Here is a 14,603-nt window from a genome sequence, read left to right on the forward strand (position 1 = left end):
TTTCCTCGGGATGACTTATTTCATCTTAAAGTATTTCATCTTATAAAACATAATAGCAGATACACTGAGACAATAACCCGCTAGGCCGAATTAATCGAGTTTAAGGGGGAACCGGAGTGTCCCAGGCCGATGAGCCGAACACAGATAATCCCACCGAGCAAACATGGCGGGTGATAAGGTGAGTGAGTTTCTGGTCTTGAAATGTTTCGACTTAAATATTTCCTCGGATGGCAGCAACTGCTACAGGAGGACGACAAATGAGTCACCGGCAGCAATTGGCTAAACCATCACGTTGCCGCGCCGTTGACCGCTTCCAACTTCACTTAATCGACCTTTTCAGGAAGTTATGTTGTCATCACCGTAAAAACCAGCAAACCTCGAGAGAATGTGCCGTTTATTTTCAGCCGCTCTTCATGCTCAATCCTCTCATTAACTTTTGTACTGTGAAGCTATCTGTCGCTTTTGAAGGTGAGTTATTGCTTTTGTTGCAGGATCCTCTGAAACAGCTGAAGGACCTGACGCAGCTCAAACATCAGCTGGAGGAGATCCAGAGGCGAGTGGAGAGCGAGGTCTCTGTGGGGATTCCACAGGTAGCTTGTCTTAAGGTGTCTCTGATCAATTCAACGTTTTTAGTCCGTCCACCAACGTGGACTGTTTCAAATATGTTTGCGCTGGTGAATGTAGTTATCAAGGCAAATGCATAGGGAAAACATTTTTTTGTTGTTGTTGTATTTCTGAAATAATAAGTTCTGCCACACTGAAGGCGATGAAGTTTGTTTTGGCTGTTTTGTATTGTTAAATTGACTATTTGATTGTATTTACCCAGCTGTTTGTCCTCTTGTCTTTGCTGGGACTGTCCTTCTCCTTGTGTTGAAGGGGAGCTCGGTGTTGGCGTCTCCGTTTCTGAAGGGCTTTCTGGCCGGCTACGTGGTGGCCAAGCTGCGCTCCTCCGCCTTCCTGGGAGTGCTGCTGGGAACCATCACCGGCATCTACGCCGCACAGAACTATCAAGTGCCCGACATCGAAAGGACCGTGAAGGAATATATGAACGGCTTTAAAAAAGGACCAAGATAATCTGGGCTGACTGCTGGTCTCGTCAGTGACGTAAAGGGCACAAGAGAAGGAATACTGACCAAACTGCCTTCAGGATGTCCTTGCAGACTGAACTATGGATACAATGAACTGCAATTTCAACAAGGAGTCAAAGTAAAAGCCTGATGTTTTTTATTTGCGTATTTTCTCCTGGGTTCAGTTGAACACTGCTGTTGGGATGCAAGGTGTAATGTTAACACCTAATGGAAGGTCTTAGTGTTTGGTCCATCATGTTTCCTAACTTGCCTGCTTGTTTGAGCATGTATGTGTAAAACAGGCAGTTATTCCCTCATACACCCCTATTGTTCCGCTCGAAATGCATAATCAGTTATATAAAGATATGCACAAGCATTTTAAATAGGTATTTAAAAACTGAAGATTAATTTATTTTAAAAAGCCAAAAGCAAGTTTTTTTTGGGTTTTGTTTTGCACTATAACAAGTATTAAGGTTGTGAGAAATTGTGTATTTTGAATCATCGAGGATGATTGTGATCCAGAACGCGGGGCCCAGTTCCCCAGCTAGGATCAGGAGGCCGGTGTTGAAAAGGACCGTGTGGGGGGTCCTCTTGGCGCTGATGGTCCTCATCTATGGCTCTCATGCGCCACTCCTCACCCTCACGAAGGTGGACGGTCACGTCCCTTTCAGCGCCTCGTCATGCGTCGTAATGATCGAGCTACTCAAGCTCCTGATCTCTCTGGTGACTCTGGTTTCAACTGGGGGAACATCCGCCTTACTCGCGGCTCCATCTTTGGCCCGTGTGGCCCCCTACGCGGCCCCTGCCGTGCTCTACGCCCTCAACAACAACCTGGTAGTTGTCATGCAGGCTTACATGGACCCGAGCTCATACCAGGTCCTCTCTAACTTGAAAATTGCCTCCACGGCCCTGTTGTACTCGCTGTGCTTGGGCAAGCGGCTGCGGCCTTCTCAGTGGTTGGCCGTGGGGCTCCTCGTGAGTGCAGGGGTGTGTCACAGCTACAGCAGCCTGGATGCAGGGGACCCTGCGAGGGCCGAGGACGGCCCCGGGCTCCACGTCACCGCTTGGGGGCTTTTCCTTGTGCTGGTGTACTGCTGTGTTTCGGGACTGGCGGCGGTTTACACAGAGCGGGTCCTGAAGGGCCAGAAGCTTCCCCTCAGCTTGCAGAATCTCTACCTCTACGGGTTTGGTGTGGCTGTCAACGGCGTCTCCTCCTCCCTCTCCTTCGTAGCAGGGGAGAAGGGCTTTCTGGAGGGATACTCTGGGGTGGTTTGGGCCGTTATAGCCGGGCAGGCAGCTAACGGACTCCTGATGTCCGTGGTGCTCAAGCACGGCAGCGGGATCACCAGACTGTTTGTCATTTCCTGCTCCATGCTGGTTAACGCTCTGTTGTCTTGGGCCGTCTTGGGGCTGCAGCTCACGCCTTTTTTCCTCCTTCCGGTGTCTATGATTGGATTGGCGGCTTTCATGTACTACAGGTAGTTAATAATGGAACCGCAAGGCCCATTACAGAATGTACATTTGTTTTCTAGTTTTTTTTTAGATGTGATTTGTTTTCAGCCTTCTACATCTCGCCGGCCTTCTGAAATCTGGCGCGTATTTGTATTTGTGAAAAAATACCACATCATGTGGGAACATTTGTCAGCCGAGCCCTGGTGTGGTGATTTAGCAATTTTTAAATTGAATTCACAATTTCCTCTCACTCTCAAGTAAATACCAATAAATCTGAATTATTATATCTTCAGTAAAGAAATCCTGAAGACTGCTGCTAGCGTAATTATTTTATTTCATTCTATGCCAAGAACAATGTCGAAGTCCAAATAAAGTGTGTTCATGAAAACCAGTTTCATCGTGTAATGGTTTCTATATTTAGCACAGTGATCTTCCCGTCATCCATTCACTGCTGTTGGCGTCCTAGTCCAGCTGCAGGGTCCCCTCGCACAGCGAGTGTGTCCTTTAACGCCCCCAATGCTGAAGAAGGAAAGACTCCGTTAGAATGCTGGGAGAAAGAATCCGATCCTGTCTTCTGTGCCACATGATAATGAAACGAAAACCCAACATCCACAGGTGCGCCGACCTTTACGGAGTTGCTTGTTGTCCGCCTGCAGCTGCTGGTTCTGGGCAGAGAGGTAGACGGCGTCCTGCACAGCTTCCAGCAGCACGCTCCTGTATCTGCCCTCCGACGTCCTCCTCTGCTCCTCGCTTACCTGACGAAACACTCTGAACACCTGCGGTATCCAGACACCTGGTGGTAAAGGACTGTCCAGCTTGTAACACGGTAAATTAAACGGGAATGAGTGTTCTCTCACCTCCAGGCTCTCCTCTCTGTGACCACGCAGCTCTGCTTGGTGGTTTTTATATTGATGGTGCAGGTCTCTCTCAGCCTGCTGGGCCTCAGCGCGCAGGGCCTCTATCTGCAGCACCAGGACCCTCCTCTCTCTGGTCAGCACCAGCAGCTCCCTCTGGAGGCCTTCTGTCTAGCAGGGGAATGGATGAAGCCGTAAAAAGAATGCGAGGGAACAGCATAATCAGGTTGCAAACGCAGTGCGTTCCGCTGCCCGAATCCAGCCCTAAATAAATTCAAACTGACTCAGCATCCTCCGCTAAGACAGATCGCAGAGTGAATAATGTTAAACAGTGTATCTCATTATCTCACCGGTAGCTGTTCCTGTGCCAAGTCTCTCTCCATCTTCTCCACCTCCTCCTGAAGTAATCTCCAGTGGTCCTCTTTAAGTCGCCTCCTCTGTTCCTGTGATTTGCTGTATTCCAACTGAGACTTACACACGCACAATCAATGAGCGCGTGCGACCCCAAAGCCTCGTATAAACACATTATCCAATCAGATACACAGGCATTCAATGTGATATTTAATCCATGGAAAGCGTTACTTGTTGGCAGAGGTCAGAGTTCTCTGCAGCAGCCTCCTGTGTCTCCCCTCTGAGAGCAGCGCTCAGCTGCTGGATTCGTCCCACTCTCTCCTGCACTTTCTCCACATCCCCTTTGCCCTCTGCGGGAATGAGAAAGATGCTCAGAAAAATGTGCTTCAATGCCAAAGTATCATATGTAACAGCAAACCACCTCTGATGTGTTCTTCCATTTCTTTTTTCAGTTGGGCTTGTAAATATTTCACGGTGTCTGAACCCGCTGTGCGATCGCCGCTGTGCACATTTCTATTTGGAGTCCGGCAAGTCTGCCAAATCAATGCACAGCATGGTACTCGTTTCATAATGTTGGAGAAGCACTTATTCTCTTCTCATTCTGTTAAACTGTGGCTTTTGCTATGAACCTGTCTTTTGTCTTTTATCTTCTTTGACTCTTCCCTCCTTTTCTCCCAAGACTGATTCTTCACAACCTGTTTGAAAGATGGCAGAAGCTTCAGCTTTAATCTCATTGAATCTCTACGGGTCACGAGGAAGCTGAATAATAATGAACAACCTGCAGGTCTCGGGTCAGCCCTGCTAGCTTTACTGTGTACCGAACGTCACTTTCCCCCTGCGACATCATCGCGTTTCTCTGCTCCGCGATGTCATCTCTGATCTTCTGCTCCGTTGCTCTCGGACACCAGCGATAAACAGTGGCCGCGGTTACCAAACCTCTCGCTTTCTGGGCCAAAGCTAAAGCAGCGGGGGTCTCGTCGTCTAGGAGACCTGGTGGATGAGAAACGAGTCATTCCTATGATCAAAGGATTATGGGTACCGGTAAGTTGGTGTGGCCGAACTTACCCTGAGGGCTGATACAGTAGATGAGGGCCGTCCTGCTGTTTCCCCTTAAGGCATCATCTAGGAGGAAAGGGAGGATCTTCTCACTGGTTGCGGCTTCACGTTGCGTTTGGTCCACAACCTTCACCAGAGGGCAGACTCTGCAGAGGGTTTATGGTAGAAAAAAAGATGAGACGTGTTGTCATGGTTTCAGTTTTTCAAGAGGCTTCGGAGTTCTTCAAACGTGTGTGTGTGTGGGTGTTCAGATAAAGACCAGGACCTTGCAGACGTTCCCCATGAGGAATACTCGTTGTTTAGCCTCCACACTGGTGGTGGGATTATGTGATAATATATGAGGCCGTGCTTCATAAAGCTGAGCACTTTATTACTTTAACCTTCTTAGAGCTGCCCAGCTTTCCGTGCTGTACCACGATCTCAGGGTTTGTGTTTAAACTGAACTATTATCTTTTCCTGGCTTTTTAAAACTGATTATAAACATCCTGTCTAACCTCGAAGGCTGCTGTTTTTGGTCTGTTTTTTGAGGTATTGCTTGAGCATCAAGCTGCAAGGCTCGTTTAGAAATTAATTTAAAACAATGTATATGAAATCAGCCTGGAATAAAGTCTTTCCGTGATGGATGATCCTATATGATTTTGATAATAATATTGCTTTGTCAGCAAATTGCTTTATTTTTATTTGACTTGATTCTTATTTCTTTTTTCACTGTTGACATAAAATCATTTCCTCCTCAATTTCCTGTTTCTTGTACCCTTTTAATTCCCCAGAAAAAATGAGTGAGTCAGAATATTGCTTAAACCTATAGCTAGAAATTGGATTATCATTTCCGGTCCTTCTGGCGCATGTAATAGATATCTGACAGTAACGGAGTGCACGGCTGACCCTCTGAGGTCGGTGCTGCTGGCTCCTCCTGCCAGTCTGAACAGCTGCAGTCTGCTGCGACAGATCTCCGACTGCTCCTCCTGTGGATGAAGTTTCCTCTCAACGGCCACAGAGAACAGGGAACTGCATCTAAGGGCAGCGAACGCACAGCCATGTGAGCATGAGACCCATAAAGTGAGCTTCAGTCCTGCAGCTCAGGGCTCAAACTTGAATGACAGCCTCCTAATGAGAAAACACAGCGACGCATTTGCTCCGTGACAATCCCGTTACTAATGCGACAGTGAGACACTTGGCTCCGGGGAAACGTAATGAATCCATTCAAAGTAATTGAATTAACGGATTGCATGACCAGAGTCTATTTGACCTGCGCTTTACCTCTTTAACACGGCGGCTGCATCGGCCTTCAGGGCCTCCCTGCAGGTCTCATACAGAGCACAGGCTTCTTCTGCCGAGCACACGCACACCTCGCATAAACCTCCCACAAGACTGAGAAAATAGACAAAGATGAATCCTTTGGTTTACATTTGATACTCGGGTAAGTGCACACGTGGTGTTGGTGGACGTGTTAATGGTGATCGGCTGCACTACACCTTCCGAGGACGGGGTGTAGCACGAGTTCCAGCGTCTTCCCGCTGGGGTTTAGGAGATCCACAGCGTTGCCGTCTGGGTAAAACTGACATTGACGAACGATCGTGAGATCCTGCACCAAAAATGTGTCCATACTGTGATTCATAGGAGGACAAACCTGAACGAACGACACAGAGACGAACAAATCCTCCTCCCCTTGTGACGACATACGACCCAACAGATCTGCCAAGACCTAAGACAGTTTAAGGTAACATGATTAGATAAAAAATAAAATCTGGCAATATTTAGAGTAGTTGGTGTTTTGAGCTCCACCTGTTTGATGATAGTTTGGTCAATCAGAGCGTTGATCTCCTCGGTAGAGGCTCCACATATCAGCAGCGTTGCGTTGTAGCCACCTGATGTGGACTCTGTGAGGGGCTGCAGGAACTCAGGGTGCAAACTCTGTAGATTTATATTCAGACATTCAGAAAAATGTGATGCAAAGCTATAAAGAGACGTAGCGGCGAACAGCTCAGATAAAATCCTTTCTTACCTGTATGTTGTCAAGAGTCACAACTTGGTCAAAGGAGAAGGATTTCGCTTCCTGATTGAAAAACGCGTTACAACATTAAGATCACATCACAGAGGTTTGAGAGAGCAAATTGTTGCATGTTGATGGAAGCGGATCCAAATGTTTTACCTCGTCCTTTGCCAACTTCCAGTGCACACCACACCCTTCCTCGTCAATAACCACATAGTCTTTAAAACGAAACGTTCAAACACACATTTTCAACAACAGCTTGGCCAATTCACAGCCTTTTTAAAAAGAAAATGTTGTGGTTCCTTTACCTGGAAGCGCAGCCAGGACTACTCCCACTCTCACCTCATCTCCTCCCTCACACAACTGGAGAAACATGGACATTGGTCGAAACAAAGCCGCCTTAAATCCCCTGTTGTCCCTCCATGTTTGCACGCGGATGCGGTTGATTTAGGAGGTACTTACAGGTGCCTTCGCGCTCGCAGCGGCCATCCCGTGCGTATGTGTCCCACAGCCACCAGATCACCTGGGTTTCATTACACCGCACTGAAATAATAATGAGCCAGAATCTGCTTTCACTGGTCGGCTTGAGGTCGTCACAAAGATGGAACAAATTATGTAACAATTGCCTGAAAACCCTTCTACCGTGTCTTGTCAAAATAACAGAAAGATATCACAATTGTAGATTAGTAACAGGAGGGAATTCATCCCATTTATTTTAATCAGTTTCAAATCATTTAAATATACAAAGATATTGCAAACAATGGAGGAATTAAAAGAAATATGTGAAACAAATGTATCCTGTCTTCATTTATATTTGTATCACTCACAGGGTTGTCACTTTCTATGGCACCCTTCATAAAGTTCTGGAGATATTTATGAGGTGCCAGGTGGTGGGAAAAAAATCTTGTGGAAACGGTAGTTACTGATGTTGGAAACAACAAAATATGACAAACAACTATTTGTTCTGTGTCGACCCGAGCAGAGAATGGAGTGTCTCTCCCTCCGACTGTCGTTATCGATGCTCTGCTTGCTTTGGTCCCTTTTTTTAGTGCTTTTAGTGCATGTGTGCGCGCGCAACTGGTTAACTGCACTGCTCGGAGTGTGTCGGCCCAGTGTGCGTAGTTTGTAATGATAACGTGGTCATTTAGATGCACCCCGATTGTGTATGCAATAAATGAATGACTAATATTTTTCTCAATTTTCAATTTTCACAACCTGGCAACCCAAAGGTCATCACTAATGGCATATCACACGCAAACATGTCGTAGTAAGTAGTCTATTAGCCTATTATAAAGCTATTAATTAAATCCATTTTGCGTTATTACAAAGTGGTACGCAAAAACAAAGATGCCGTCTGCAAACAATCAACAAACAAAAACGAGGTACGACAATAAACCCGTAAAGAACGACAGGCGGAGAGGAGGGTCGCTACACCCTGCTGATCCTCAGGCGAGGCACCCTGGCAACCTTCAGGGAGGTCAACCACAGACGCGCTGTGTTCTTCTGGACGTGTCCCATTCATCAAGATGGCCGACTGGTTGTTGTCCACCTTTAGCTCCTGGAGCTGAGACCGGTTGGCCAGACATGGAGCGCGGCGAGGCGGGGGTGAGTCTCAGCAGCTCGCTGGGAGAGTCCGCAGGGAGGCGAAGGGGTGCTGCGTCTCAGATGAAGAGATTTTAGATGGAAGAAAGGGACGAGCAATCTGAGATTACCTGCAGGCTGGTAAGAGAGATGAGGTTCTCTGACAGATCGAGCTGCCTGTTTTTTTTACTGTTTGAGCCCAGCGGCAGTCAATCTCAACGAACAAGGTGAAGAGATTTCAGGGAGCCAAACAAACAGCGACGGAGCCCCTGGAACGAGGCCTGTAGGAGAACCGGGTCCATTCTTACACCTTCAGGTAGTGTTTTTATTTGAGACGCTGGCAGGATTGGACTCTCTGAAGGCTGGCTTCCTTTCACAGTGACGTCATTGAAAAGAGTTTCTCAATCTGTAATAACGGAAGAGAGTCGGGCTCTGATTCAGTCATCGTCACCTGAGAAGGTCGAGATCCAGAGAGAATTTGACATTTTACTGAATTATTTCACCTAAATAAACTCTACTTGTATACAGTTTTTGGGGTTACGATAGAAATGTCAAAAGTTGTTTGTTTGTTTTCTCAATTCCAAGTTGTTTGAAACTAAATTTGCTAAACAATGACTTGAGTTAAAAATATAAAAGTTCAATGAATCTCCAATAATCTAAAACGGGATCTCAAAATGCATTGAAAGAACATTTAACTCAACAAGTCAAGCTAAGGTTGTCTGCAAGTGTGTTCAGAGAGTTTATATACACATTTGTTACATTACTGTTGGTAGACATTACTCAGAGACATTACTCTGTCATGTCTGAGAAATGTGGCACTATATTTAATGAGATACAAATTCATCACCTTTAATTCAAGTCAGTAGGTGTGTATTTTGGTTGTAGTGATTACTACTTTACCATATTCCTTTGGTGTGCCCTCCTCTTGGGAATCTCCTTTAGAACAAACATTGGTTTTGATTCTATGAATTCCTGATGCGATGGTAAATTTAATTGCTTGTCTCGGTGCTTAAACCGGTTGTTCGGATTGTTCTGTTGTGGAAAAAAGTAGTGATGTTTGTAATTTACGTTTGTAAATCCATGTACAAAGCAGTGAAAATAAAAGAATTTCAGGTTCTTCAGATTAAATCCATAATTGCTACATTTATTAAGTTCTCGAATTGCAAATATGTAAAACCGAGTGCGTCTCTGCATCAATAAAGAGACATTTTAAATAGTGTGATCAGAAAGACTTTATTGAAAGATTGTATTGCAAACGCTCTCAAACGTTAGCTAGCGGTGGCTCTTACTTTCACAACTTTTTTCGTTTCCCCAAATTACAAAGAATATTTTCGTACTAAACTCACATGTAGCCATGCAGATAGTTTTGGTTTTATTCATCCAGCCTTTTTTCGTGGCACACACAGCACTGAAAATACTGATTTACTGCTTTATCAAAGAAGTGTGGCCTGTATTCTATCAAAGTATTCTAAACATTGTCCCGGGGAAGAGTCTGGTCTCTTAACATGTTTCAAATGTGATGTTCCCTCGCTGTATCCATCCTAAACTTCAACTTGCCTTCAATGTTCTCAAACAGTAACTTTAAAAATGAACTACCTCCATGTCTACATGGTGGTCCAGGGTTACACGTGTTATGTGAATAGGAAAATTAAAATGTTGAACAACTTCAAGCTTTGTTTAATATAAAAGGCAAAACTGTAAAACACAGTAAAAGCAATGCACTGTAGTAGCCCTATATAGAGATTTGATTTCAAACAGCAAGCAAAAATAGTTGAAATTAAAAATCACATGTAATTGCTTTAACTGATCAAGATTCAAAGCAATAACCGTCTGCATCCAGCTTAGAAACACTTCTTCCCACATCTGTGCTTGGTGAAAGGAAACCGCACACCTTCTGCTTCATTGGTCTCACTCATCTGTAAAAAGAGACAACACAACATGCGATGACGTGTGGTAACAAACAGATGAGTCCTAACTATAGTTATCAAGCTCTGATTCAGGTATCGGTATAATTGGTGACAGGTGTATTCTGGGTAAAGGCACTTGATAATCAAGTGAGTGTTCAGTGGTGTTTTCAACATACCAAATAGTTCAACTGCAATAAAATAATCCTTTATTAGCTCCGCATCGGACTGAAAAAGCTGATTTGAGGCACTCACCATCAACGCTGAGGGTCTTCTGAATCCGCATGGGGGCCAACATCCTGCGGCTGGGATAACCTGAGGGGTGGGGAGGAATTAGATTCATCTTGCCTGACAAGTCCTTTAATCTGTGCGATCTGTGTTCCTACCGCTCTGGCAGTCGGGGTGGCCGCGGACGCTGGTGCCCGGGATGGCTTTGCCAGTCGGGTCCACACACCAGCAGAAGCCGGTGGCGTGCCAGCACTGCACGGGCCTGTAGCGGCCCTGCTCGTCACACTGGGGCTTGTAGGAGCCGATCTTGGTAACTCCAGACTCTCCCTCCAACTGGCACTTGGTCTTGATCATAGCGGCTGAGAGGCAGAAATAGTGGAGGACGTGAGTTTGTTTGAATAGTAGAAGGTGACTGCAGAGAAGTTTCGAGTAGGAAGGATTTAGGGGCCAAAATGCACGTATGCAAATTACACCCACATGATCCAAAAAAAACGCATCAAACTTTCTTTGTTAATACACAAAACCCAGTTTGTGTTAAACAATGTGTTAAAGTGGGGATTAGACTCTGCGGGTGGATTTAGTTATCTTTGGACTGAGCCAATCACTTGTTTCTAGTTTTTATGCTATGCTAACAGGCTGCAACTTCATATTTAATAGACACTTATGAAAGTTGTACTCATCTTCTCCTGTAAGTCACTTCCGGTGAGCGAATAAGCACTTCTTCCTTGAAGGCTAAATCTGTGATTTCATTTTCACTATTCACTTGATTAGTGTAGGAAATAAAACGTGTCACCCATTGCAAAATATACAGTAACACCCTCTCAAAGACAATATCTGGCATTTAAATGTAACCTTTTTCCACCAAGGTAATTCATCTCATATCAAATTTTATTTTTATTTAGACAGCGATATAAAAATATTGCCAACTATTGATCTGAAAATAATAACTTCCGAACTCTATGACAGAAACTAGTAGTTATGTATACTTGTGTCAATGCTAGAAATGATCAGCGTTTGTTTTGAATGTTTATTCAAGGATGCCTGTTTTTTGTTTTTTATCATATTAACTGATATAAACATTTTAAGCTGTAACATGGAGTGTGAATGATTACCATTAACGCCCATCAGGGGACTCCATCAGCTATATGAACACGTGCAGCACATCAGCCCCACTGACATACTAAAGAAAACACTCAGATGTAAAGGAAAGGCCGTTGCAGTAACCTGACTGAGGCGTCGGGGTGGGAGGATTCTGCTGGGCCATCTGGAAGATCAGCCAGTAACGCATCCAGGACTCAAAGCTCTGCAAAAATGTAGTAATTCAGGCAAGTTAATATATTCTTGCTTATCTTTGCTTCGGTCGTCTCCGTGTAAACGTCAGAGAGGCTTTACCGTCCACTCGCTCTCATTCACGTGCTGCTTCAGGCTCTGCAGGTTGGCCAGGAAGGTCTCGTTGAACTGCGGGAGCTGGGAGCCCTGCGTCAAAAACACGGCCAGAGCTCAGTGACCACACAACGTTAGCAACGTGAGGACACACAAGGACACGAGGACCCACCTGCATGAGGTTCTTCACCTGGGTCTCCAGGCTGACGACAGTGTCGTGCAGTTTCTGATAGGAGGGGAAAACAGGAGTAAAATAATGTTTGTTTGAAATACATTAATTCATTTTACATCATCCAAAAGGTCTTGTATTGTATTTGATGTGAAGCCAGTTTAAACCCACAGTCAGGGGTTTCTTGTCGTCGTCGATGGAAGTGAAGTCCGTCAGAAGAGGAAGACTCCTCATGGGCATCTGCATCCTCACTGGAGCTGTAAATAGACAGACAGACACATTTGATAATTAATAAAGATCCCTAATCTCCCCCAAGAAACAAAATATGTCATTGTGAAAAAATAAAAACTACGATAGTGAGGAAATGATCTTGTTTGAAATTATTATTTTTATTTTTTATTGAAAGCTAATGAACTGGTTTGTTGTTTTTGTTATTAACCAGGCGCACATTTCAATACACAAGAAAATTGTGCCACAGAATGAATAAATACATAAACAACTTGAAATAAACTGAATTAAATGGAGGCGACACATAATCAATCCTCCAAAGACTGATTTTCATCACAGCAACACCAGATGCGTGGAATAGTAGATAAGTTTTGGAACTCCATGTGTGATACTGCTGAAACTTATACGATAAACATCAGCAGCACAAAGCTGGTGACACCAACCAATCAAAACAGAAGCAAATGTTCATTTCTTTTGTCCAGGTTTCACATCCACTTTCACTTCCTTGCCTACCTCCTCATTCCTTCCAGCCTCCTCTTGCTCCTCCTCCTCCTGTCTGACAAAGGCTGCTCACTCATTTGTGGCACATTCCTGCTAAACCTACAACGTCTGATCATTGGGACTTTTCATGCCTGCGCTTACCTTGGGATGCGCGGGTCAGCTGTTTGCCCAGTCGGTTAGAGTCTTTCTGCAGTGAGTGGATCTGCTGCTTCTGGTCAAATACCATGAAGGCAGTGAAGACCTGGCTGGCCAGCAGCAGACATGCAATGGTGGTCAGCGCTGCCACTTTAAAGGCACGCTGGTTGGAGCCCCTGAGAGAGAGAAAACTATGTGAGGATATGCAGAGACGCGGGGGGCAGGCACATGAACTTTGAATGAATTTTAGAAAAGATTGCATTGTAAAAGTTAGTTGGTACATTATATATTGTATATTATATATATATGATATATATAACATACTATATATATACAACAATAAAATATACATATATTTCATTGGCTGCTTTTAATCACCCAATGAAATGTGAGCATCAATTGTCTCCAGGCAGAGAAATTTCCTGAGGTTATGAGGAAGTACACCCACAACTAAAATGTAACACCTATTAAAACATGATATTTCTCACAAGGTCACTTGAACGTCATATTTTATATATATATATATATATATATATATATATATATATATATATATATATATATATAACATTATATTATTTATAACAGTATAGCTATAGTGAAAAAGTGAAACCCAGCAGCTTATTGTACATCAGTATGTAAACAATGGCACCAAATCTAAATTGTGACTGAAAAGCTGAAAAAATAAGTGACTTGAACTGGGAAAAGATAAACCTTATCCCTCACAAATAACACAAATATTTGTCACACAAACAGTTGGTAACTCTCATGAACCATATTCATTTTGAGGTCTAAATGTCAGACATTGGCCGATGTTTTCTCGCTGTTTTTTCGGACCAATCGAATGCAGTGATGTCGAATGACCAATCGACATCACCTGTTACTAGGCAGACGACCTCTGTGAAGCGACCGAATTCAACGTTAGGCAACTAAAGATGAGTTACAAATATGTTTTGCACATGAAAAAAGGAAAACATATAACTAAATCCCTTTATCGTTTTAAGGACTATGACTTAATTAAATGCAGTCATCATTTTCGTACCATGCAGGGAACAAAACAATAGGATCACAACTTAAACAAGTTAACACATCTTTTACAAAGGGGAGCTTTATTCAGTGGTGCACAGATGTGACCACCGAGCGGACAGCTGTTAATATGAGTTAATATAAGTTCACTAATATAAGTGCACTCACCCGGCGGGACTGGCGGAGGCTACAAGGACTTCTTCACTGCCCGCCAGACTCCCTCTGGACAGGGGCGCATCTTCTGCAGAGTCGGCCATCTGCTTCTAGGAGGGTTGTCTCAACGTCCAAAGCAAGTTCACAGCAACAAACTGGAGAAAGCCCCGCGCGTCTGGCTGATAAACGGTGTTAGAAATGAGGAAGGAGCACCGGCTTATTCATCAGAAAGATGAAAAATGCGGAAAGTCCCTCGCGTCTTAAACACCCTGCTGGACTGTGATTGGTCCTTTAATAGCAGCATCACCTGTTGATAGAGGCAGACTATTGTAGTTCCCTCAGCTATAGTTCCACAAGGTTTGATTCTTTGTTTGCACTGATTCAAAGTTAACTTGGGCTTTATCAGAATACTTCTAATCATTATTAAATTCACTTTTGTTAGAAGTAATTATGTTATGTATTTGAATCCATCATTGTTCTTAAATACAGTAATGCATGTCACCATGCGTTGGCAAAGGGTTC

The 14,603-nt window shown here is 44.2% G+C and overlaps 4 protein-coding genes across 5 annotated transcripts; 2 read left to right on the top strand and 2 right to left on the bottom strand.

The window, feature by feature from the left end:
- Positions 1 to 38: 38 nt before the first annotated feature.
- Positions 39 to 2,910, top strand: LOC120817357 (SLC35A4 upstream open reading frame protein). The gene is made up of 3 exons (XM_040173503.2): positions 39 to 178; positions 492 to 590; positions 877 to 2,910. The coding sequence occupies exons 1-3, from the start codon at positions 164 to 166 to the stop codon at positions 1,072 to 1,074; spliced, it is 312 nt and encodes a 103-aa protein (XP_040029437.2). The 5' UTR covers positions 39 to 163; the 3' UTR covers positions 1,075 to 2,910.
- LOC120817355 (kinesin-related protein 1) lies at positions 490 to 7,253 on the bottom strand. 2 transcript variants are annotated; one of them, XM_078102193.1, is made up of 16 exons: positions 6,933 to 7,253; positions 6,786 to 6,836; positions 6,566 to 6,694; positions 6,411 to 6,485; positions 6,256 to 6,338; positions 6,041 to 6,151; positions 5,666 to 5,794; positions 4,790 to 4,926; positions 4,503 to 4,714; positions 4,354 to 4,419; positions 4,146 to 4,257; positions 3,956 to 4,074; positions 3,724 to 3,843; positions 3,377 to 3,544; positions 3,145 to 3,295; positions 490 to 3,038 (listed from the first exon to the last, which is right to left on the bottom strand). In XM_078102193.1, exons 4-16 carry the CDS (start codon positions 6,459 to 6,461, stop codon positions 2,965 to 2,967), a joined length of 1,533 nt encoding a protein of 510 aa, XP_077958319.1. In that variant the 5' UTR covers positions 6,462 to 6,485; positions 6,566 to 6,694; positions 6,786 to 6,836; positions 6,933 to 7,253; the 3' UTR covers positions 490 to 2,964. The 2 variants fall into 2 exon arrangements, with proteins under 2 accessions (XP_077958319.1, XP_077958318.1); XM_078102192.1 differs by having other exon boundaries at positions 6,256 to 6,485.
- LOC120817356 (putative UDP-sugar transporter protein SLC35A4) lies at positions 1,575 to 2,910 on the top strand. Its single transcript, XM_040173501.2, has one exon. It carries the CDS (start codon positions 1,575 to 1,577, stop codon positions 2,547 to 2,549), a length of 975 nt encoding a protein of 324 aa, XP_040029435.2. The 3' UTR covers positions 2,550 to 2,910.
- A 2,315-nt stretch (positions 7,254 to 9,568) lies between the features above and the next one.
- On the bottom strand, positions 9,569 to 14,383 carry cd74a (CD74 molecule, major histocompatibility complex, class II invariant chain a). The gene is made up of 9 exons (XM_040173505.2): positions 14,097 to 14,383; positions 12,909 to 13,078; positions 12,210 to 12,295; positions 12,042 to 12,095; positions 11,879 to 11,962; positions 11,711 to 11,789; positions 10,645 to 10,845; positions 10,514 to 10,573; positions 9,569 to 10,270 (listed from the first exon to the last, which is right to left on the bottom strand). Exons 1-9 carry the CDS (start codon positions 14,183 to 14,185, stop codon positions 10,263 to 10,265), a joined length of 831 nt encoding a protein of 276 aa, XP_040029439.2. The 5' UTR covers positions 14,186 to 14,383; the 3' UTR covers positions 9,569 to 10,262.
- Between the last annotated feature and the right edge of the window lie 220 nt (positions 14,384 to 14,603).

Source organism: Gasterosteus aculeatus, chromosome 4 (assembly GCF_964276395.1).
Source record: "Gasterosteus aculeatus chromosome 4, fGasAcu3.hap1.1, whole genome shotgun sequence".
Lineage (NCBI taxonomy): Eukaryota > Metazoa > Chordata > Actinopteri > Perciformes > Gasterosteidae > Gasterosteus > Gasterosteus aculeatus.

Excerpts from the sequence above, each read along its gene's own strand:
- LOC120817356 (XM_040173501.2), top strand. The coding sequence starts at position 1,575 with ATGATTGTGATCCAGAACGCGGGGCCCAGTTCCCCAGCTAGGATCAGG.
- LOC120817355 (XM_078102192.1), bottom strand. The coding sequence starts at position 6,461 with ATGTCGTCACAAGGGGAGGAGGATTTGTTCGTCTCTGTGTCGTTCGTT. Across the intron at positions 5,795-6,040 it reads GCAGCCGCCGTGTTAAAGAG|ATGCAGTTCCCTGTTCTCTG; the intron begins GTAAAGCGCAGG and ends CGCTGCCCTTAG. Across the intron at positions 3,039-3,144 it reads CAACAAGCAACTCCGTAAAG|CATTGGGGGCGTTAAAGGAC; the intron begins GTCGGCGCACCT and ends TTCCTTCTTCAG.
- cd74a (XM_040173505.2), bottom strand. The coding sequence starts at position 14,185 with ATGGCCGACTCTGCAGAAGATGCGCCCCTGTCCAGAGGGAGTCTGGCG. Across the intron at positions 13,079-14,096 it reads GCCTCCGCCAGTCCCGCCGG|GGGCTCCAACCAGCGTGCCT; the intron begins GTGAGTGCACTT and ends TCTCTCTCTCAG. Across the intron at positions 12,096-12,209 it reads ACGACAAGAAACCCCTGACT|AAACTGCACGACACTGTCGT; the intron begins GTGGGTTTAAAC and ends CCCTCCTATCAG.
- LOC120817357 (XM_040173503.2), top strand. Across the intron at positions 591-876 it reads TCTCTGTGGGGATTCCACAG|GGGAGCTCGGTGTTGGCGTC; the intron begins GTAGCTTGTCTT and ends CTTGTGTTGAAG.